The sequence below is a fragment of the Camelus ferus genome, chromosome 3, assembly GCF_009834535.1.
Source record: "Camelus ferus isolate YT-003-E chromosome 3, BCGSAC_Cfer_1.0, whole genome shotgun sequence".
NCBI classification, from domain to species: Eukaryota; Metazoa; Chordata; class Mammalia; order Artiodactyla; family Camelidae; genus Camelus; species Camelus ferus.
In genome coordinates, this window is record NC_045698.1 from 626942 (window position 1) to 648076 (window position 21135).

Below are 21135 nucleotides of genomic sequence, written 5' to 3' on the forward strand. Positions count from 1 at the left end.
GCTCAGGGGATTCAGGGTCCTCGTTCCCAGGCTCAGGGGCTTCAGGCTCCTCGTTCCCAGGCTCAGGGGATTCAGGGTCCTCGTTCCCAGGCTCAGGGGCTTCAGGGTCCTCGTTCCCAGGCTCAGGGGCTTCAGGCTCCTCGTTCCCAGGCTCAGGGGCTTCAGGGTCCTCGTTCCCAGGCTCAGGGGCTTCAAGGTCCTCGTTCCCAGGCTCAGGGGCTTCAGGCTCCTCGTTCCCAGGCTCCGGGGCTTCAAGGTCCTCGTTCCCAGGCTCAGGGGCTTCAGGCTCCTCGTTCCCAGGCTCAGGGGCTTCAGGCTCCTCGTTCCCAGGCTCCGGGGCTTCAAGGTCCTCGTTCCCAGGCTCAGGGGCTTCAGGCTCCTCGTTCCCAGGCTCAGGGGCTTCAGGCTCCTCGTTCCCAGGCTCAGGGGCTTCAGGCTCCTCGTTCCCAGGCTCGGGGCTTCAGGCTCCTCGTTCCCAGGCTCAGGGGCTTCAGGGTCCTCGTTCCCAGGCTCAGGGGCTTCAGGCTCCTCGTTCCCAGGCTCCGGGGCTTCAGGGTCCTCGTTCCCAGGCTCAGGGGCTTCAGGCTCCTCGTTCCCAGGCTCAGGGGCTTCAGGCTCCTCGTTCCCAGGCTCCGGGGCTTCAAGGTCCTCGTTCCCAGGCTCAGGGGCTTCAGGCTCCTCGTTCCCAGGCTCAGGGGCTTCAGGCTCCTCGTTCCCAGGCTCAGGGGCTTCAGGCTCCTCGTTCCCAGGCTCAGGGGCTTCAGGGTGTGTTTTATGTTTGTTGTCGAGGAACCTCCTCCGTCAAAAGGACCGGTTTGTACATCTGGGCCAAAGCGTTAAGGTGTTTCTGTGGTTGGGCTTCATCTCGTTTGTGCTCAAGCCTCAGACAGAATGAGCTGGAGGTGCAGCACTGCATTTGAGGGCGGCCTGTGTCCCTTCTCTCCTGCCAAAGGACACGGCCCCCTCGAGGGGGCTGGCGGGCCTGGTGCGAGGGTGCTGGGTCCGGCTGGTGGCACCGGCCCCGGTGAGAACCTGAGAGTGTGGTGCCAGCGTCGCGGCCACATGGAGCCTCCTGTTTTCTGCAGTGAGTGGGGCACCGCAGGCCAGAGTGAGGGTGCCTCCAGGCCACGCATGGGGTCAGATGCGCCCGATGAGCCGTGAAGGTGGAGGCCCCTCCACGTGTGGTCTCCCTGACGCCAGCTGGTCCCTGGACGTGGTCCCTCCTGGGTGGGCCTGAACACCTGGGCACGCCCTCCAAGGCCTGGGCCAGCCGGTCCTGGACTCAACCTCTTGGTGAGAATGCTCCCAGTTTGTCCGGATGACAAGGAATGCCAGCAGGATGATCTGAGACAGTACCACACCGTGGAGGTGGCGTCAGGCCCTTCTGTGGACAGGGTGGGAGCCAGCCCCCTCCCCACTGCCTGTAACCGGGGTGGCAGCTGATCAGAGCCGTCCAGCAGGCGCTGCAGGGACTCTGACCAAGGTCCCAGAGCACCTGGGATGTCAGGTGACCTTGTGGGGTGACCCCACTGGGCCTCCTGCCGCGCTGGGCCCGGGCCAGGGCCTGAGCCCGCGGGAGAGAGGAGAGACCCTGTGACCCGGCTGCAATAGTGCCCTGGGGCCTGGAGGGCCGGCGGGCGGGCGGCCGTGGGGGCCCACGTCCACATGCACACAGCCTCCCCTGTGCACCCCTGGCCGTGCTCTCAGCAGCTCCGCACCCTCGGCAGCAGAAACGGAAATGCTGGGAACCGCGGCCTGCCCGGTTCCCGGGGGGCGCTGCCCTGCGACCCCCTACCAGGGACTGGGATGCTGCCTGGCCACGCTGCACCCGCTTCCTGTGTCCGTGCTCTTACTTTTGTGGCCTGTCCCCGAGGACCACGCAAATGTCTGTCCTGTAGTTTCCCGGCAGAATTGTCCTTTGGATTTGTTGGAAGTCTGGTCCCATTTTTCCATAACTGCTCTTGGGGCGGCTGTGGAAGCAGGGGGCTTCCATCTGGGACCTCGGCCGCCTGGGGGAGGTGCCGGCCCCCGGGTTCACGGGTACGTGGGGCAGCTCAGCCCAGTTCTTGTCGGGCTCCGGCAGGGGGTGCTGCAGGTGGGCTGGGGAGCAGAGGGCGGGTGGGTCTGCTCGCAGCCTGCTGTCTTCTTCGGCACCACCTCTCCTGGCAAAGACTGGCAGTGAGCCTTGTTCTCAGGGTGGCCGCGCAGTTGTGGGCACTGTTGCAGGTGCCCTATCTAGTCCTGGAGACAGTTCTGATAGAACCGGACAACACTGTGGGACGTGCGTTTGTTTTACTTTAAAAAACCCAAGGCTTAGTGAGGTGTGGGGAGGTTGGCGTTTCTGGACCGTGAGTGCCTGACACCCCAGGGCATGGGGTTCGGTTCAGTTCCCAGATCTCGTACTGGAATGTCCACAGTCTGCCCTGTTCTTTCTCCCTGCAGGAGCTGCCCAGCGGGGACCCCAAGGAAGGACATTTCCGGGAGGACCAGGGCCCACTAGAGGGTAAGGCCCAGCATGCTGTGTTAGTGTCAGGCTGTCCCAATGGTCAGCATGTGAAATGCAGCCGCCCTGAGTGGCCGCCACGCACAGGTGTCTGCGGCGGAGGGTTCTCTGTGCAGCACGGCAGATGGTCACCAGGCTTCCCTGGGGGACGGGTCCCAGGGTGAGTGTCCCTATCATGTGGGCAAGGAGTCGCTCCGGGTGCAGGAGGCCAACCAGCAGGGCTGCTTCAGAGGGGCCCTGAGAGCCCTAGTCAGGAGCTCGGGCACCGAGCATCCTCCTGGCAGCTGGACGAGTGCCATCGGCAGGTGCGAGAGGAGCACACCCGGGCGCCCACCCTGGGGAGCAGGTGCACCCGGGAGCAAGAGCTCATGGTCCACCCTCACCCAGTGGTCAGGGAGGGCGCTGCCCAGTGCACAGGCCTCCGTGGACTCGGGTTGAGGGTTGCTGGGAGACCGGGCCGTGTCGACGGGCAGGGGAAGCCAGACGATGCAGTGATTCTCCTGGGGGTCCCGCGGGCTGGGACCTCCTTGCGGGCCTGCAGGCCTGCCTTCTCCCAGCCCTGTGCTTCGAAGCGACTGCTGGTCAGGTATGGCAGAGGCAGAGGACACACCTGGCCATGGCTCAGCCGGGGCGGGGGGAGCTGGGGACACACCTGGCCGTGGCTCACCTGGGCGAGAGCTGCTCAGCCGTCTGCTCGGGTCTCTTGGTGCCAGTGTCTGGGAAGGCCAGGTTCTTGGCTCAGAACCGTCCTGGAGGGGCCCCGAGGCTCAGCAAGGACTCGGGGGCTCTCGGGCCACCCTTCCCCACGCCCTCTGCCCTGCAGCATCAGCTGGGCTGGGCCTGGGCAGACGGCCCTTCTCACCTGTCCTGTCATCTTGTCCCTGCAGTGGTGCTGCCGCCTGAGAAGGCCGAGGGCCGAGAGGGCCTGGGACAGCTCTTGAGCCCAGAGGGTGCAGAGAGGGCGGCAGCCCGCGAGGGCCCCCGAGGCCTGGGCAGGAAGCGCCTGAACGTTGACGTAGGTCTTCGCTCCTGCCTACCTCGTGGGGCGGGGCCGACGGCCGGGATGGACGTCCCTGCGCCCTGCGGCCTGGGCGGCTCCCCTGAGGGTCAGCGGGTTGGGGGAGTTACAGGGCCCTGGGCTGGGCTGCTCCGGTGGGCAGGCTTCAGGGGTGGAGGTGTCGCCGTGGCTAGCCAGTGTGGTGCCAGGTACTGAGCGATGTCCCCGGGCGTCCCTGCGGCACAGGGGAGTGACCCAGAAGCTGACTTCACAGACCATCCTGTCTCCCCCACCCACTTAGGAGGGGAGGGGTCCGTTTTCCTGGAGTGAGGCAAGGCTCGGGGGTCCCTGCCCAGGGGTGAGGCCAACCCTGCTGCCTCTGCCCCTGTGCACCCCCATAGGCGCTCCAGTGTGATGTCTCAGTGGAGGAAGACAGCCACCAGGAGTGGACGTTCACCCTGTACGGCTTTGACCACAGTGGGAAGGCCACCAGAGAGGTGACTCACTGTGTCTGCATCAGTCCCCATGAAGGGCGCTGGCAGCAGATGGATGACAGTGCCGGATCTCTGTGATGGGGAGATGGACTGAGCCTGTCTAGGGTGGGAGGAGAGGCCGGGACCCTTCCCAGGAGGCAGGCTGGGGTGGGTGGGTGGGAGGGGAGCCACCACAGGACCCAGGTGACGGATGGAGCTGGCTGGAGTCCGTGTCAGCTCCCGTCACCCTGTGCAGCCTGCATCTGCCCTGGCCAGCAGCCCCTTGGCCAGGTGGTGAGGGTCCCGGGAGTGCCCCCAGTGCTCGGTTCTGCTGGGCTGTGTGTCTTGGAGGCACATGGTGCTCCTGGAAAGGAAACAGGCACATAGGATGACTGAAATAAGTGTGTTCATGTTAAAAACAAAACTTTGATAGTTTACCAGGTTGCTAAGTTCTTTGAACATGGATCCAGTTTGAAGTTTACAAAGTCAGAGAGGTGTGCCTCCAGCAGGGCCACTGACTCGGGCCTCCCGGTGCCCACACCAGGCTGAGGAGGGCTGCTCAGATGAGCTGCCATCTCGCCGGGCTCTGTCAGGATGCTGAGCAAATCAAACAGGCAGGCAGCCTGGAGGCGGCAGCGGGCAGCGTGACTTGGGCAGTGCCCCCTCAGTCTGCCTGTGTCCGTGACACCCACGCCACCCTTAGGACATGTCCAGCCTGATGCACACCATCTACGAGGTTGTCGACGCCTCGGTCAGCCACTCCTCGGGCAGCAGCAAGACCCTCCGTGTGAAGCTGACTGTCAGCCCAGAGCCCTCCAGCAAGAGGAAGGAAGGCACCCCCACTGGCCAGGGTGAGGGCCAGGGCTCTGGGGCTGCAGCGGCCCCCCAAATCAGACGCCAGAAGACCCTGCTCTAAATGGCCACCCACACTCCCTGCAGCCACCCCTCCTGCCCCCGGCCCCCATGCTGCGTTTCCCCATCGCTCTTAACTCCTGCTGACTGCGCCATGGGCTCCTTGTTAACTGTGTCTGCTGTTCAGTGTCCCCATCAGGACAAAAACCTCTGTGGTTTCCTGAACATGGAAGGTGGGGCTTGGCATCTGGCAGGGCCTCGAAACTGTTTGGTGAAGGAATGACTGAGGGCGTGAGTACTGGAGAGAGAGTGAGTGAGTGAGTGAATGAGGGAAGAGTGAAGAGGGAGGGAGGGAGGGAGGGAACGTATGCCCACCTGTTGCAGACCGGGAGCCCACGCGCTGCAGGACGGAAGGGGAGCTCACCGAGGACCCCAGGGTGGCGGACAAGAGGCTGTCTGCGCACGTCAGGTGAGGGGCTGGGATCCAGGTCCGCCCTCCTCAGATGGGAGCAGCCCACCCAGTCCTTGCTGCCCACTGGCCTCAGGGGCCGTCTGCTCCAAGTGGCCCAACAGGATGGGCACCGGGGTGCAGAGGCTTGGACGCAGGCAGGGAAGCCTGGGCACACCCTACAGTCGGGGTGGAGGCCAGCGCTCGGGGTGGAGGCCAGCGCTCGGGCTGGGGCTGAGAGGCCGGGGGCGTGGAGGGGAGCAGTGGGTTGGCCTGCAGACGCCCGGTGCCCTTGCCCCGGTGCCCTGTGGTCCCACTCCTGCACTGCGGTGGTGACGGGGGCGGCGGCCACAGAGCCCCAGCAGGTGTCCCAGGTGAGCCCAAAGACAGCACAGGCCAGTGGGTGTGACTGTGGTTCTGCTGGTGGGAGCCTCTTGTCCCGGTGGGGGTGCTGGTCGGACCCTGAGGGGTCAGGCCCGCCCCCTGTGCCCCACGCAGGAGGCCCAGTGCGGACCCCAGCCCCTGCTCCGAGCGGGGTCCGTACTGCGTGGACGAGAACACAGAGCGGAGAAACCACTACCTGGACCTGGCTGGCATCGAGAATTACACGTCTAAGTTTGGACCCGGTAGGTACCGGAGACCCGGCCCCCGCCCCGCGCCGCCTCCAAAGGTGGGCTCAACAGGCGTGTGGGCGTGGGCCTGGTCCAGGTGAGATGTCCAGGCCCTGCAGAGGGCCTCACAGGTGCCTGTGTCCTCAGGGTCCCCCCCAGGGCAGGCCAGGCAGGAGCACCAGGCCAAGGCCCCGCACCCCCAGACCAGGTCCCGCTCCCAGGAGTCGGACGCGCACTCCGTGCACCACCGCCGGTGTCCTGCACCGGCCGACCACGCCCTGCTGGCCGCGGAGCCTGCCCCCCGCGCCCTGGACCTGCAGCCCCGGCTGAAGGGGCAGGAGAAGCAGTTCCTGAAGTCCCCCCAGGCTGCGGGGAGGCCGTCCGGGGCGCCCAGCGGGGCGGCGAGGCCCGGGAGAGCCTTCAGCTACCACCCGCCACCCCCCCCATCCCAGGCCCCCCAGGATGGCCACCACCTCCCACAGCCCCCGCCCCAGCCCCCGCCACCGCCCTACGGCCACAGGCGGTGCCGGCAGAAGGGCAGGGAGGGCCCCTCGCCTCTCAGGGCTGCGCTGGGCCAGCCCGCGGTGCTGGAGCACGAGGTGGTGCGGGACCTGCCGCCCCTGCTGCTGGGCGAGGCCTGTGCGGTGCCCGTGGTCCAGCGCCACGAGCACCACCACCACCACGAGCACCACCACCACCACCACCACCACCACCACGCCCCGTCCTAGGGCGGCCCCGGGCACCGAGGGACGCTCTGAAAGGCCCTTCTTCCCTCGGCTCTTCCCGACGGGCATCCAGAGACTGCATCCCTGCCGCTGACGTCCCCGTCACCATGCTGCTCTGTGTAATCGTAACAGCACACCTGCGCTTACAGAAGTACCTGAACCTGCCTTCATCATGAAACCAAAGTGCAGCCCCGCGGTGTCGACGGGTCTGCTCGGACGTTCTCGGCGGGTCTTCCTCTGGGGCCTCGCACTCGGGGTTCTTCGGCTTGTGGGGCTGGGGGTGTGGACTTGTCCCCGGGCTCGAGTGGGCAGGGAGCTTCGTAGGCCTTCTGGGCTCATCGTTCTTGAAGCCGGGAGCCGTGGCCTGAGGAGCAGCTGCTTCTCCGGGCCCACACGTGCGGTGGCCAGTTCTGCCACACGAGGCCGGCACAGATCACAGAGAAGAAGGGGGCCGTGTGGGCGGGCGGGCGGGCGGCCTAGGAGGCTCCCCAGAGCGCGGCAGAGCAGTCAGGAAAGGCAGAGGTCAGAGCTGGGAGGAGGGTGCCGGCTGGGCTCGGCCTCAGGGCAGCACTGCCAGCATCGTAAGTGGACGCAGAGGTGGTCAGCAGGGCCGGGGAGGTAGGGCCCTTCCTGAAACCCACTCGCAGACAGTTGGGCAGTAGGTGGGTGTCCCCTCCTCTGTGGACTTGAATCTGAACCATCGGGTTCTCGGGACACAGCTTCAGCTTTGGACAAGCCTGAGTCCCTCCGGGAGGTCGGGAAGAGGGTGTCAGACCAGCAGGACTTCCCAGAGCACGGGCAGTGCCGGTCCTGGGCCTCGGCCGGGGGCGTCCCCGGGCCGGGAAACTGCTGCTGCTCTGTCCGAGATGAGAGGCTTGTGAATTTGTGCAGCTGGCTTTGTCCTTGGCTCCTCGGCAGTTTTTAAGGATAAAGCAACTTGGTGGTTGACTTGTGATTGAGTTTTTCCCAGTCATAATAAAAATACGTGCATTTTGTAACATGTCATACCTTGTTTAAAGTGAGTTTCCAAACAGAACCGGGCCGTCCTGCACCAGCACCGGCCACCAGCACAGACAGCAGGCGGCTTGGTGGGGCAGGCACACGCTGCAATGGGAACGCGTGTCTGTGTCTGCTGATACATGGGTGGGAGGAGGGTCAACACGCGTGCAGCACACGCCACTCCACACTCACGGGTGACCCCTCCCCACTTACTGCCCTAAAGGCACAGCCAGAAACACCGAAGCCCCAAACTGGGTTCGTGGCGCGGGGACACTTCCCGCCTTTGTCTGGGGCCACGTGGACCAAGGCTCCCGTGCTGGCGCTGGCTCCTGGTGAGTACGTCGCCCGGAGGAGCCGGTGCTCCTTCCCCTCTTCTCTCAGCCCTCTCCACGGGGTGTTCGTGGCTGCTTGAAAGTCCCTCGGGGTTTCCAAGTTGCTGCCATCTCCGTGAGCCGCGTCCGGGTGCTGGGAGGGCTGGGAGACGCGCACATCGTGGTGCTCCGGGTGTTGCAGAAGCAGACTCAGGCCGTGCCTGGTGGGCCAGAGGCCAGCGGCCAGGCAGGAAGACTGGACAGGTCCATGTTCCGGCCACATTCTGTTCACTGGCTGTGAGTACTGCACAAAGAGGTGTTTGCAGAGACCTTATCACCCCCGACCCTGGTCCCTTTCCCACGTGCAGAGCTCTCACACATGAGGGGACCTTTCAGTTGGCCCCAGCAGACCTGTCCAGCCCTGCGACTGTCCACTGAGCCCTTGGGTGCATGCTGGCCGACCAGCTGGCAGCTGTGATGAGGCCTGAGCTTTGGCCTCTTTGACTCCAGACCCTGGATTTAAAGACAAAATGTGAGGGAAACACCATCAAACAGACCAGAAGCTGAGTGCTGCTTGTGGGGCTGGGAAGCAGGGAAGCCCAGCTCCCCGACACCAGTGGGGCCCAGGACGGTGCACTCGAGCACCAAAGGGACAGAAAACCACTTGAGGGTGTTGACTGCAGAAAAGATGCCCACCCTAAAAGCTGAGCTACGTTTTATTTGGTGGACTTAGTGGGGACTCGCGCCCGGGAGGCGGCTTCTCAGATGCTCTAGGGGAAGCAAGGGAGAAACCGGGACGTGCAGGAGTTTTTCAGCAAAGACCAGGTAGCTGGAACGTCAGACGGTGACTGTTAATTAAGGAACACCAGACGTCTCAAGTTGGGGAATTTAGCATTTCTCTACTCACGGGAAGATGCAGGCGTCTGGGCTCACTGAAGCCACCCCTGTGACGTGCACCTGAGCTGCCCGGGGCCAGGGTCCCGTGCCTCCCCACCCGAGTCCCCTCGGGGGCACCGCCCGGGGCGGCAGCAGAGGCCGGGCTGCCTGCTTGTCCGCATTCCGAGTTCCCTGCGAGCCCCTGGGGGCCAGGGTACTGTCTGATGACTTGATGGCACAGCGTCCTTTGTTTACTGGTGTGGCTGCCATACTTTTCACTCACGAGGTCAACAAGGAAGACCGCTTGTGAGCATTGATGTGGACACATTAACCAAACACCCGCCTGTGCAGAACCTGTCCCGTGGATGCGGTAGCTGCCCTGGGGCTGGGGGCGCGGGGCTGGGGGCCCACAGGAACCCACGTGTCGGGGAAGCAGAGGCCCCCCCTGGAAGAAAGGCTGGGGTGCGGCTGGAGGCGGAGATGGAGGAGGACTGTGCCTGCCCGGGGCCCTGGTCGCGGAGCCGGTTTCCCACGCTGAGTCCACCCTCCTTGAAGACACCACGGATGCGTGGTGAACAGTCAGGTCTTGCCACTGATTTAAGTGTCGACTTTGCAACTGGATCATCTCAAAGGTGGACCAAGCTGTATCTTACAGGCCCAAGAAGGCCCCCTGGAGAGTGTGTTGCCAAATAAACCTGGAGCTGAGTGAGGGGAGCTCTCTGTGGCGCTCCCAGGGCGTGGCCTCTGGTCTCCGGCTGACCCCAGAGCCGGTCATCTCAGCTCCTCGCCCCCCGGTTCCCCTCTGGACCCTCCGTCCACACACACCTGGCTCCCTCTTGTGCCGCTTCCCAGGGAAGGGGAGGCCTTGTCTGGGGTCTCGGGGTCCAGTCCTGTTCCTTCAGCGGCTCCAGGCCTGCCAGGTCAGTCCTGCCCACCTGTCTGGACCCATGGGCCTGTGTCTCAGCTGCCCTGCCCATCCCTGTCCTCCCAGCCCAGAGGTGGGTCCAGAGAGTGGCGCCACCCTGCCCTGTGGACCTGGCCCAGCGCAGCCTGGCCTTTCCGGTCCACAGCACGCAGGCCGCGGGGCCACAGCCTCCCCACCCCCATCCACACTTTTTTCTCTCTGTTTCCCGGATCCCTCTGAGCACAGGCAGGACACGGGTCACTCACGTCTCTGCATTCCTGGCACGTGGTGCAGGATGTGGGAGGAGACGGCCCGGCCCAGGGCCCCCCACCCCCAGCCCATCCCACCCCCACCCCGGGCCCCTCTCTGCCTCGTTTACTCTCTTCTGCCCACAGCCTCGTGCTTCTCTGCACTTGAGGGGAGCCCTGTGCTCCCACCACACGCTGGCCTCGCTGCCTCGGGTCCTGTTCCCACCTGCTCCTTGGGGCCCCACAGCTTGTCCCCGGTGCCACGCTCCTCAGCAGAGGGGCCCAGTGAGCTGAGGGTCACTGAGTGACTGGACGTATGGGCTCCCCGCCCCCGGCCCGCCCACCCCCACGACCAGATGTAGGACAGCCGCCCAGCCTGAGCCTGAAGGGTGGGGAGGGAGGCTCCCACCTCCAGCCAGCAGCTAAGAATGGGGGCAGTGGCCTCCCGTGGGCTCCATGAGCCACAGCTCCGGCGAAACACTCAAGGCCTCCGTTAGCGTTGAGGGTGGGGCTCTGCCCCTGGGAGGGGCAGACCATGGACAAGCGCGTGCCCCCAGCCCCTCCTCGCCCTCTGATGTGCCTGCAGCCCCGGGGTCTCCGTCTGGAGCTGATTCTGGTGGGGCTGCGTCCCAGCAAGATCCTAGTTGGTGCCATGACGCTGGTCCAGAACCCTGCGCAGGAAGGGGCACCCAGGGCCCTGACCTCCTTGCACCTGGTGGCCCGGGTGAGCGCCCCTGGCCACTGCTGATGCAGGCGGTGAGGGTGTGCGCCCGGCGGCGCTGGGGAGAGCAGGTCCTAGGGGACGGGATGAGAAGGGGCTCTGGAGGGAGTGGTGGTCAGACCTCACTTACCAGGAAACCTGGGGAGGCCCGGTCGACAACGTGGAGGTGGGGAGGGAGCGGTGGGGGTGGCAGAGTGGGGCGTGCCGAGAACTCCCACAGAGGACGGTCAGCAGCTCAGAAATCACAGCTCATGAGCCCCTCAGCCCTGAAGGCTCCCCAGAAAAGATTCCAGATCACGGGAGAGGCAGTAAATGCACACTGACTGGGGCCACGGGGACCTGAGGGTCCTGAGCGTGGGCTGAGCAGGGGGAGGGCCGAGGTGCCCACAGAAGGCTCGGCAAGTCCAACAAAGCCCCCAGACATGTGCTCAAAGTCCAAAAGCATTTCTGTCAGGCTGCCACCAGTCAGGAGCTAATGTTTAAAGTTACCGTGTTGGTTAATTTCATGTCAACCTGACTGGCTCAGGGGCCCAGTGCGCTGTGAAGCGTGACTTCCAGGTGTGTCTGTGAGGGCTTCTGGAAGGGGTCAGCCTTTGACTCAGTGAACTGAACAAAGATTCACCCTCCTGGCTGTGGGTGGCACCGTCCAACCCGTGGACCACAGCTGTGACGGGAGGGCCGACTCCCTCTGCTCCAACCGAGCCGTGGCCTCTGGCCCTGGGCGTCGCAGGTTCTGGGCCTGGGGCCTGAGGACTGGCACATACACCGCTGGCTGCCCGTGCTCCTGGGCCTCCAGCCTGAGGGCAGGTGACGGGGCCTCTCAGCCCCCAACGTGGAGCGACCCCCGTAATCACACCTCCTCTGACGTCTGCCGGGGTGCGTCCTACCATTGTGAACATCAGCGTCGGCCAGTAAGTCTAATGGGGGACATACGCGCCCTCCCCAAAAGCTAAGCTCCGAAGACACCCACGTGAAGCGGCGACGCAGCCCAATCGGAATCTCCAGGGGACGGTTTTGCAGCCGTCAAATAGCTGATGCTAACAGGGCAGGAGCCGCGGTAACTAAGTCAGTGTGCGAGGCCCAGTGCGAGGCCAGGCAACGGGACCAGCGGGGCAGGACAGCAGGGCACGAAGGTTGCTGCCACGCTCGGCTGTCGTGGAGCGCAGGGCCATGCACCTCCACAACTGTGGACAGCATCCCTCGGCGGGGTCGTGGGGTCACATGGTCACTCCATGTTTAGCAAACCTAGGAACCGCCACTCCCTTCCCAGGGCAGCCCCAGCTGCGCCCCCACCGGCAGTGTCCTCCACACGCCTGCAACACGGGCTCGTCTCCTCTTCCTCGGTCACACCCACATCCTAGTCCGTGTGAAGTGCTGTCCCGTGAGCCCATGTATCAGATTAAAGGGTCCCCTTTAATCAGAGTCTTTGCTGGTTCCACCCGTAGGGAAACTGCAGGCTGGGTAATTCCAGCGAGCAGCAGCGTCTCCTTACTGCGCTGCACACGTACCTGGGGGGCAGGGGGCTGCTCCCTACTGACTCCATCAGCCTGTTGCTTTGGTTTGACTCTTTCAGCCAGTTCACATGCTAACTCTCCAGCCACATGATCAGACCTGAAATAAACCCGGGGGCGGGGTGCGTTTCTCCACACGTTTAATTTTCATGCTCGATGAGACAGGGCGTTCCCCAACACACTCAGATCTTCATTTTATTCTACTGACAAAATCATACAAAGAACCTCGAAAAGGCAAACACGAAGCCAACGGCCACAGTTAAGAGTCCCACAGTTTACAGAACAGGAAGGACCTGGGGTGCAGACACAGACGTGGCAGGTGCTCGGCTGGGCCGGGTGTCGCAGAGGGTGGGGGGTCCTGTATGCGCAGCTGCTTCCCAGCCTTGACCAACCTGCCAGCCGGTGCACAGGGACCCGGGACCCAGGAGAGGGGCCTGAAGAGGAGGTACAAGTCACCACTGAACTGAGACCCCCGCCCCAAGCTCAGCTGTGGCGTTTGGCACACGCTCTGGCCGTGGTCATCCTGACGGTGACGCTGACCCTCCATGCTGCCTGACTGCCCCTCAGAAACATCTGGAAACACACGCTTAGCCCCTGCCTGACCTTAAGCCCGTGGACAGGGCCGATTCCCTTGGGAGCCCATGGAAACCAGAGAAAGCCAAGGGCCTGGCTGTTCGGAGCCCATTTCACAGACACAACCTCCTTGTGGACGACGTTTATCACTGAAACTCCCCCGGGCGTTTAAATAAATAAATAACCCATACAGAAAGTGAGGCACAAATTACGGCAGCAACACACGGTGAACATGACAGCGCGTGTACAGTGCAAACAGTCCAGGATCACGGGAAGGTGCCTGTCGGTGCCCTGAATGTGGCGGGGACACCCCTGACCCCACAGCTACAATGCCCCAGGCCCGGCGGTGCCGACGGGAGGTGACAGGCTCAGCTGGCAGCCGTGTGCAGTGGCTGCAGGACCTCCCACGGCTGCACCCCGTCCCCTCTCAAGAGTGCGAAGCATGGAAACGAGGTTGCAGGAGCCAGTGCGTCAGACGCTGAACCGTGTGGCACTCCCCATCCTGAAGGCTCTTCCACTGCCGCCTGCAGTGGGGGATTCCCGGCACCCGCCATTTCTAGGGTCGCCCCCGGCCTCCCCCAGTCACCCACACCAGGTACAGCAGCTCTGGGGTGCCAGCCGGGCCGTCAGTGCGGGGAGACAACTGGTCACGAGCACGGCCCGGCTCTTCCACCGGCTGCTTCCTGGCATGAACCCCACCAGGACCCGCCCACCCACCCACAGACGCCTGCCCTGCGGTCCGCAAGAACCAGCGCATCAGCCCACCGCCGAGGGGACAGTCTTTACTCTGCCTCCATTTCAGAAACCCCAGCCCGGCTACTGAGAGGGGCAGGTGGGCAGCATTGCCCGGGGAGCTGACATGAGCCCTCAGCCACGGGTCAGCTTCAGCCTGGGGGCTTCTCCTGGCACCGTGGGGGGGCCGGGGGTCTGAGTGACCCTGACCGCACAACAGCCTGCAGGTCCAGCCCAGGGAGATCAGTTTGAGAGTCCAGGTGCTCCCTGTCTCACTTTGCCGTCAGGAGACGGACGGGCACAGACCAGGTCACCGCCAGCACCCCCGGGAGCACGGGGAGCACTGAGGGTGTCGCAACCTGCCCTGGGATGCGGGGAAGACTTCAGTCACGCGTCAGCTCTCAGCCTGGAGAGCCCCGGTGCTATCTAGAAACTTCTACAGGACGCCACGCACTGGCCACTGCACACTGCAGCACCGACCCCACCTGCCCAGTGCACCCCCAGGGTGGCCGAGCGTTAGGAGTAGATGGTGACCACCTCCCGGCCGCTGCCCCTGACCAGGAGGACCCGGTTCAGCCCCTCGGTCAGGACCTCGAGGAACTCCATATCTGCGGTGCGCTGAGTTAAGGACACAGCTGACCCAACCATGCAAGAAGCCAGAAGTGTGAAAGGGACAGCTTTACTCACCCTGGTCCTGTGTCTAGTCAGGATCGGTTTGAGAAAGAGAGGGAGGACGGGGGCGGCAGGCCCGGAGAGGGAGGGAGGGACTGTGCGAGGGGAAGAGGGGTGCTGACCCCGCCCAACAGAGACCTCAGCTAGGGCTGCGGTCGGCCTACACCTGCAGCTGCCTGACCAGGAACCTGGAGGGACCCCCGTCCTTGCCCAGGGGCTCTGGGCACAGATCCAAGGGGAAGGATGCAACAGACACGTCCACCACCAGGACACCCAGACAGACCGGAAGTCCTGGCTCCAAGGAGGCATGGATCCCTGGGCGTGTGGTCCTCCTGAGGCTTAAAGCCTGAGGACCAAGCTGCCGGCCTCCTCACAGCTTCCTGCCTGCTGCCCCCCAGGGTGGGGTGGGCTGAACCCAGATGGCCAGGCTGCACGCCCCCTGGGTGACCCAGGGTGGGGAGGACCTGTGACCCCCGAGGTCAGGCCTGGCAGCCTTGCTCCATGCAGCAGCTGACGGGGTTCCATGAGTGAGGGGCACTTGGTGCCGGGAAGGGCTCAGAGCGGAGCCACCGGCAGAACCTCGTGGACTGGGCCCCCAGGCTCTGCCCCGTCCCCCAGATGACTGGGAAAAGGCCGGGACAGGAGCTGGGCAGGCAAGAGCCTGCAGCCCAGAGCCGATGCTGTCCTGGAGCCGAAGCCGAGGCAGGAAGGCAGGGTCAGTGACACGGTTTCTGGGCCCATGTTCACCCCACTCATCACCTGAATTCCCCAGGTGTCAGCCTGCTCTCCACGGAGGCCTCTGTCACCCAGAGCACCAAGCACGTCTTCTATCTCCTCACCTCCACAAGTCCACACTGTCTCCTCGGCCCCGTGCTCACGCTGAGTCAGTGAGGGGTGATTCCTGAGACTCCCCAAGCCCAGCTTCCCTGGCCATCAATAGCTCAAATGTGGGGACCAGGCAGATGACAGGAACTGGGTCTGCTCACAGCCTCTGCGCCCGCTGGCCCACAGCCCCACACAGCCCCCATGATACAGCTCTGGTCCAGGCACCTCAGGTCACCCACATCCCACGCTAAGGGCCCCACAGCTCCCAACCCCAGCCCCAGGCGCCTCCCCTGAGCAGGAGCGGGGTGAGGGGCCCTCCCACCACATGGCAGCTGTCCCCCACCTCAGCAAGGGCAGCATCTGGGAAAGGATACAGTTCTCGTCCCCCTGTCGGTTTTTGGGGGGCCCCGGCATGTTGAGCAGGACCAGCTGGGCATCCTGGGACTTGTCGAGGATGACACCATTGAGCTTCACAGCCGTGTGCATCCTCCGGACGTTGGACTGATTCCTGTGAGAGGGAGACAGTCACACGGCACCTCCAATCTGCGGTCCTGGGCACCAGGCTGTGTCTGAGCCCCAACTTGCCCGCTTGGCTCCCATCAGAAAGGGCAGGTGGAGACAGGTGAGACCCGCCACCTGGAGAAGCCACAGGATGCGATGCCACGTGGGGCAGAGACAACAGCCGGAGGCCACTCCTGTGGGCGGAAGCGGAACCTCGGACGGCACAGCGAGCCCGTTTCCAGGTTGAGAGGCGTCTCCGTCGAGACCCCTGCCCCGCGGCCAGCCCGTCCTTAAATGCTGCCCCATGAGGAACCTGCTGCCGGAGTGAGCACCACCTGCGGCCACCAGCCCAGTGGGTGAGGAAGGAGGGCCCGGCCCACCACCAGTGCCTGAGGCCTGAGCCCCTCTAACAGAGCTGGGGACGCTGGCCCAGTATGTGGCCACCGTGAGGCCCGCCCCGGCTCGTGGCCTGCCCGGACGCTTGCTGCTCCTGGCCGATGGCAGCCGCTCCCACACCGGTGACCAGACCCTGTGCCTCACGTCCTCGCCCACTGCCCAGGCCCCACAGCCTGCTGCACACTGATGCCTCTCACGGTGCTCTGGGCAGCCAGCCTCCCAGGGAGGCTCCTCGGGGACGCAAGACTGGGGACGATGCTACCCTGCGCCCGCCAGCAAGCCCTCCTCCTCTGCATCGGCCCCTCAATGAGCTGCACCCCGGGAAGCACACAGCAAACCCCAACTGGGAGGACCCAAGCCCCTGCGCCTGCACCTCCCTCTGTACAGCTGCCGGTGCCAGAGGCCACGTGAGGCAGAATGGGGGGCCAGTGCAGGGGCTGCAGCTGGAAGGAGCTCACCATGCCCAGGACACAAGAGGGGCGGGCGGCTGGGCAGGCAGACAGACAGACAGACGGAGGCCGCCACGCGATGGTCGGGAAAGGCCCGCAGGACGGGAGCCTGGGCCACAGCCTTTGATCAGCTCAAACTTTAAGCCAAATAAATCCAATTACAACTGCCAATTACCAGGAGAAAACGGGGAAATGGAACCCTTGGTTTTCTCGCTCCAGTTTCATCTGATAAAATTACAGGCTGGGTCTCTGTTCTCGGCACAGCCAGGGGCCTTTGGTTCCGAGAACCATGAATTAGTTGCCTGGATGGATCCTTATTATCGGTGTGTTTGGGGACACAACAGCAATTCTAGAAACGTGTCTGTGACATTATAGGGCCTCGGGGTTAAGAGTCTGACAACACATATAATCTTAAAATCAAGGGCCAGGCCTGGACATACCCGCGGTTCCAGGACTGTGGGCCCGTGGAGGCCAGAGAGGCCCAGGTGGCCCTCACGTGTCCAGAAGGTAACAGACACTTGCACTGGTTACCCGACAGCCAGCCGTGAAGACACCAAACGGGGAAACGCGTCATCACATGCTGAGTCTGGTGGAGAAGCGCTTCCCCAGCCAGGCTCTCTGAGGCTGGACCTGCGGTCAGGCTGGTGGGCTGCCCGGGGCGGGGGAGGGCGGGGGAGGCCCGTGGCCGGCGTGCTGGCAGGGTGGGATTCTGGCCCCTGGCTGCTGACAGCACACAGCCACAGTGTGCCCGCCACGGGGTCACCTGTGGGCTGACCTCCCACCTTCTGGGAGCTTCCCGCAGCCCAACCCCTGCGGCAGAGGCAGACTGGCTCTCCTGCCCGCTTCCCGCAGGCCCGGGACAGTGGCAGCTGGCTGCACTCGGGCCAGGCCTGCCGCTCGCAGCCCCTTTGACGGGGGGTTGGAGGGGACGCCTACTGCTGCGCTACGGGCTTGTGCGTTCTTAATCAAATGCTTCACCTGGAGATCACTTTACGTTTATGGAAAAACAGAGCAGGCAGCAGAGTCCTGTGTACTCGCCCCCGGGGCTCCTTCGGGGACCCACACTCCCGCGGCCCCTGGGGCGTGAGCTGCTCGGGTCTAGGGGCTGAAACAGGAAGTCTGGCTACCGAGTCACGAGGCTCCGCTGGGCACCGGAGGGAAGACAGCCCGGAAGTCACAGGGGAGCTGGGGCGGACAGACAGACAGACAGCAGCCCCTCCAGGCCCTGGATCTCTGGCCCTAACCCCCAGGGCCAGCCCCAAAAGAGGATTCACACACATCCCTTCTGACGAGATCAAACGCGGTTGCTTCCTACAGGGCAAAAAGGCACCGGGCGCTGCCGAGACAGAAGGAAATGCTGTCCCCACACAGCCGAGACTGGGTGCATCTGAACCCCGGGACCCTGAGGAATGTGGGTGAATCAAACTAACAGCTACCAGAACACTCGCCCTCCGCTCTGAGGCCTGCTCAGGACCAACCCTCCCCAGACCTCGTCCACAGGCGCTGTTCAGAGAAGGAATGTCGGGTATGTGCCCCAAGCCACTCCGGGCGAGGGAGTGAGTTAAACAGGAAGTTCCTGAAAGCCAAGCAGCGCAGGGCTGAGCACGGACACATGGACACGCGCACGAGGCCAGGCATGGAGAAGGGACACGCGCACACGGGGCCGTGCACACACAGGACTGCACATGTGTGTGCTTACGGGCACATCCACACAAGGGGCCCTGCACACACACACACACACACACACGGGGCCGTGCACACACTCTGACGTGCACGCGCGGGTCGCGAGAGGCAGTGCGTGCAGCGCATGCCAGGCAACCAAGTCTACGAGGTCCCAGGACTGGGAGGACTTACAGGTTTCCCCACTCTCTATGCGGAAGAGAAGACAGAGTGCACGTTACTTCCAGAGCAAACACGACGCGCCCGCTGACTGTGCTCCTCCTCCAGGGCATCTGTCCCCTCGGCCCAGAGAGCCCCCCAGGCCCTTCTGACAACTCGGGCTATGCTGAAGACCCGGGAGATGCCGCCCTGACTCTCCCATCCGGGACCCTCCTCAGGCCCAGCCACATGCCCACTGGGGTGCCAGCCCTGGGCTCCCAGCTCAACGCCACAGGCGGAGCCCTGGCAGGCGGATGGGCCAGCCTGATGGGCAGCCTGGAGGGTCAGAGCGGGGAGTCCGGCCCGGGGGCAGCCCCAACCTCCGGGTGCTGCAAGAGCCCCTGGAACACTGCCTGCCACCTCGCCACCCACTGCTGCCCACTTCCCTGCTAACTGGCCTGAAAGGAGACCGAGGGGCAGCGAAGGGGCCCGTCCCCACTGTGGGTCAGAACAGGGCTGACACTCACGGCTTCAGGCTGAAGAGGTCCTTGAACCCAGACACAGCAGCGTCCTTGTTCCGATGCTTCTCGGCGATCAGCTTCTCCTTCGTCCAGGTCATCTGCACTCTGTCCGGTGTGGATGGGGCCTGGGTCCTAGCTGGCCGCCGCAGAGTGGGACGCGGTGTGCCTGTCATGGATTAGCTGGGCCTGGCGGGAGGGCAAGGCAGCGCCAGTCTCACTGTGATGCCAGGTACCAACCCCCAGAGAGGAGCGAGCGGGCAGAGAGGCTGGCAGCCCCACATCCCCGGGGACGCCTGGATTGGCCCTCCCAGCCCCACGGGCATCCAGACCAAACTCAAGGCTTCCTCCTTGTCTCCTCCTGCCCCAGCTTTGAAAGCCCAAGAAAGTACCCTGGTCTCCACATTGACAGGAGGCACTGACACCCAAGACTCTACCTGATGCAGCTCCACGTGGACACGTGGGCTCCACCCCGACCTGCTCACCTGCCTGCCCACCCACCCTCCCCCTCAGCCTTCCAGCCACCTGTCCACCCACTGACTCATCTGCAGTGCAGAGACAGCCAGGGTGCCCAGGCCCCGGGGAGGGGCAGTAAGAGCTGCAGAGTTTGGGGGGGGGGCGCAGCAGCACACAGGCACCCTGGGAAGCTGCGGACGAAGACGGCGCTGACTGGCAGCCAGAGGGAGTCAGGGAGGCCTGTGAGGATGAGCGGTCGGCCCGTATGGCCAGAGTGAGGTCTCTCAGGTGGTGACGTGTGAGGTGGAAGGGAGCTGGGAGAGGGGCAATGAGGTGGCCCTGAGGGACTCATGTGGCTGCTGGCTTGGGGACTGGGGTGTCACGGGAAAGGGGGCCGTGGTGTTCAGTAAAAGATGGCTCCAGACGGGGGGACTGTGCGTGAGCAGGATGGCTGGGTGGACGCCAGCTCTGTGTGGACCGCACGTGTGAGCCCAGGGCCGCAGAGCCCCTGAGCCCGGCCTGGGTGGCAAGGAGGGTGTGACGTGAGCTGAGTGGGGAGGTGAGGTGGAGCAAAAGCCGCATCACCAGCTTTTCACAAACCAGGTGGCGGTGAAGGGCTCACAGTGACCTCAATGATCCCAGTCCCCATGGTCACGTGGGGTCTGGAAAAAGGCAGGCCAGCCTTTTGTCGAAGGCTCCGGGACGACCACCTGTGCAACGAGCCGGACACGCACCTCCCTCTCGCGCTCCGTCTTGGACAGCTGCATCTGCTTTAGCATCTGGGACCTCTGCTCCATCACCAGCGTCTTCTCATAAGTGAACGCTGAAATGTCATTCTCAACCTGCAAGTTCCAAAGCGCAGAGATAAACGCCAGTACAAAACTGATGCGTTCTCACCAGGCAACCCCAGTTACACAATGAGTGTGCCGTGCGTCCTCAGTGCCCTCGGCAGGTCTCAGAGCCCCGGGCCCCGAACTCCCCAAGGGGGGTGTGTGTGCACTACGTGTGTGCATGGGCGACCAGGAGTCTGTGAACGGCTGTCAATCGGAACGCCCTCTGCCCACCCCAGGACCCATGTTCACTAACACACGAGACACAGAGAGGAAAACACCACAGCCGTGGCTCTGGACAGGAGCCCGCCCACTGGAACCAGGAAAGCAGGTCCAGGCGTGGCTGACAGGAGGCGTTTTCGGGCTCAGGAGAGCCGCTCGTCAGCGCAGGGTCAGTCTGTAACTCCCCGCCCACTGGCCCGAGCTTGGTGGGGACGGCCCCGCAGTGCACCATCCCACGGTCCTCAGTCATGTTTGGTCCAGCTGGGGTCTTCCTCCCACAAACCCACCACCCAGTCCAGCCATGGGAAAAACGCCAGGCAAACGTAGACTGAGCGACACCGCACAAGGTGCCTGAGCCTCCTCAGAGCTGCCAGGGTCACAAGAAAGGGGAGAAATCTGAGAGGCTGCCACCACCAGACAGGCACACAAGGACTTGGGGGAAGCTGGAAAGCCAACAGCCTGGGGGTGGAAGTGAGCCAGCAGCCCTGGGCGGTGGGTGTCCCGGGGACCCTGCAAATCAGAGCTACACCCTTGGGGCGCAACATGCAGCCCTGCCCGGCGCCAGCACGCCCTCACCATCTCCACCACCTCCACCTCGGCGCTGATCCGCAGGTGGTACAGGAACATCTGTAGGTCCTTCTTCATCTGGATGCTGTTGTCGTCCACCTGGGCCACCGTGAAAATGCGCATGCGGCACTTCCGCCACACCTGGTGGCGAGGCAGGGTGGGGTGGTCAGTCCCACCGCTGTCCACCCCCAGCGTGATCCCGCCCCTGTATGCCCGCCCTCCCCCACCCCACATGGACCTGCCCCGTGTGCCCCACCTCACCCCATGTGACCCCACTCCCATGCACCCTCCCCTCCACGCATGGACTGGCCCCATGTGCCCTACCCCCGACCCACATGGACCCGCCCCCTGGGCCCCCACCCCACCTACGCTCCCCCACCCCCGCATGGACCCGTCC

At 64.2% G+C, this 21135-nt stretch overlaps 2 protein-coding genes across 2 annotated transcripts in view; one reads left to right on the forward strand and one right to left on the reverse strand.

Moving 5' to 3' along the window:
• NKD2 (NKD inhibitor of WNT signaling pathway 2) overlaps positions 1–7614 on the forward strand; it is a 29589-nt gene extending 21975 nt beyond the window's left edge. Inside the window, exons 4-10 of the mRNA XM_032469387.1 lie at positions 2443–2503; positions 3391–3518; positions 3902–3997; positions 4677–4824; positions 5210–5294; positions 5772–5899; positions 6032–7614. Of these exons, the coding sequence (XP_032325278.1) occupies positions 2443–2503; positions 3391–3518; positions 3902–3997; positions 4677–4824; positions 5210–5294; positions 5772–5899; positions 6032–6612 (1227 nt within the window). The 3' untranslated portion in view covers positions 6613–7614. The remainder of the gene's footprint in view (positions 1–2442; positions 2504–3390; positions 3519–3901; positions 3998–4676; positions 4825–5209; positions 5295–5771; positions 5900–6031) is intronic.
• A 4688-nt stretch (positions 7615–12302) lies between these two features.
• SLC12A7 (solute carrier family 12 member 7) overlaps positions 12303–21135 on the reverse strand; it is a 40179-nt gene continuing 31346 nt past the window's right edge. Inside the window, 6 exon segments of the mRNA XM_032469410.1 lie at positions 12303–14092; positions 15356–15489; positions 18673–18803; positions 18805–18852; positions 19854–19961; positions 20748–20879. Of these exon segments, the coding sequence (XP_032325301.1) occupies positions 14001–14092; positions 15356–15489; positions 18673–18803; positions 18805–18852; positions 19854–19961; positions 20748–20879 (645 nt within the window). The 3' untranslated portion in view covers positions 12303–14000.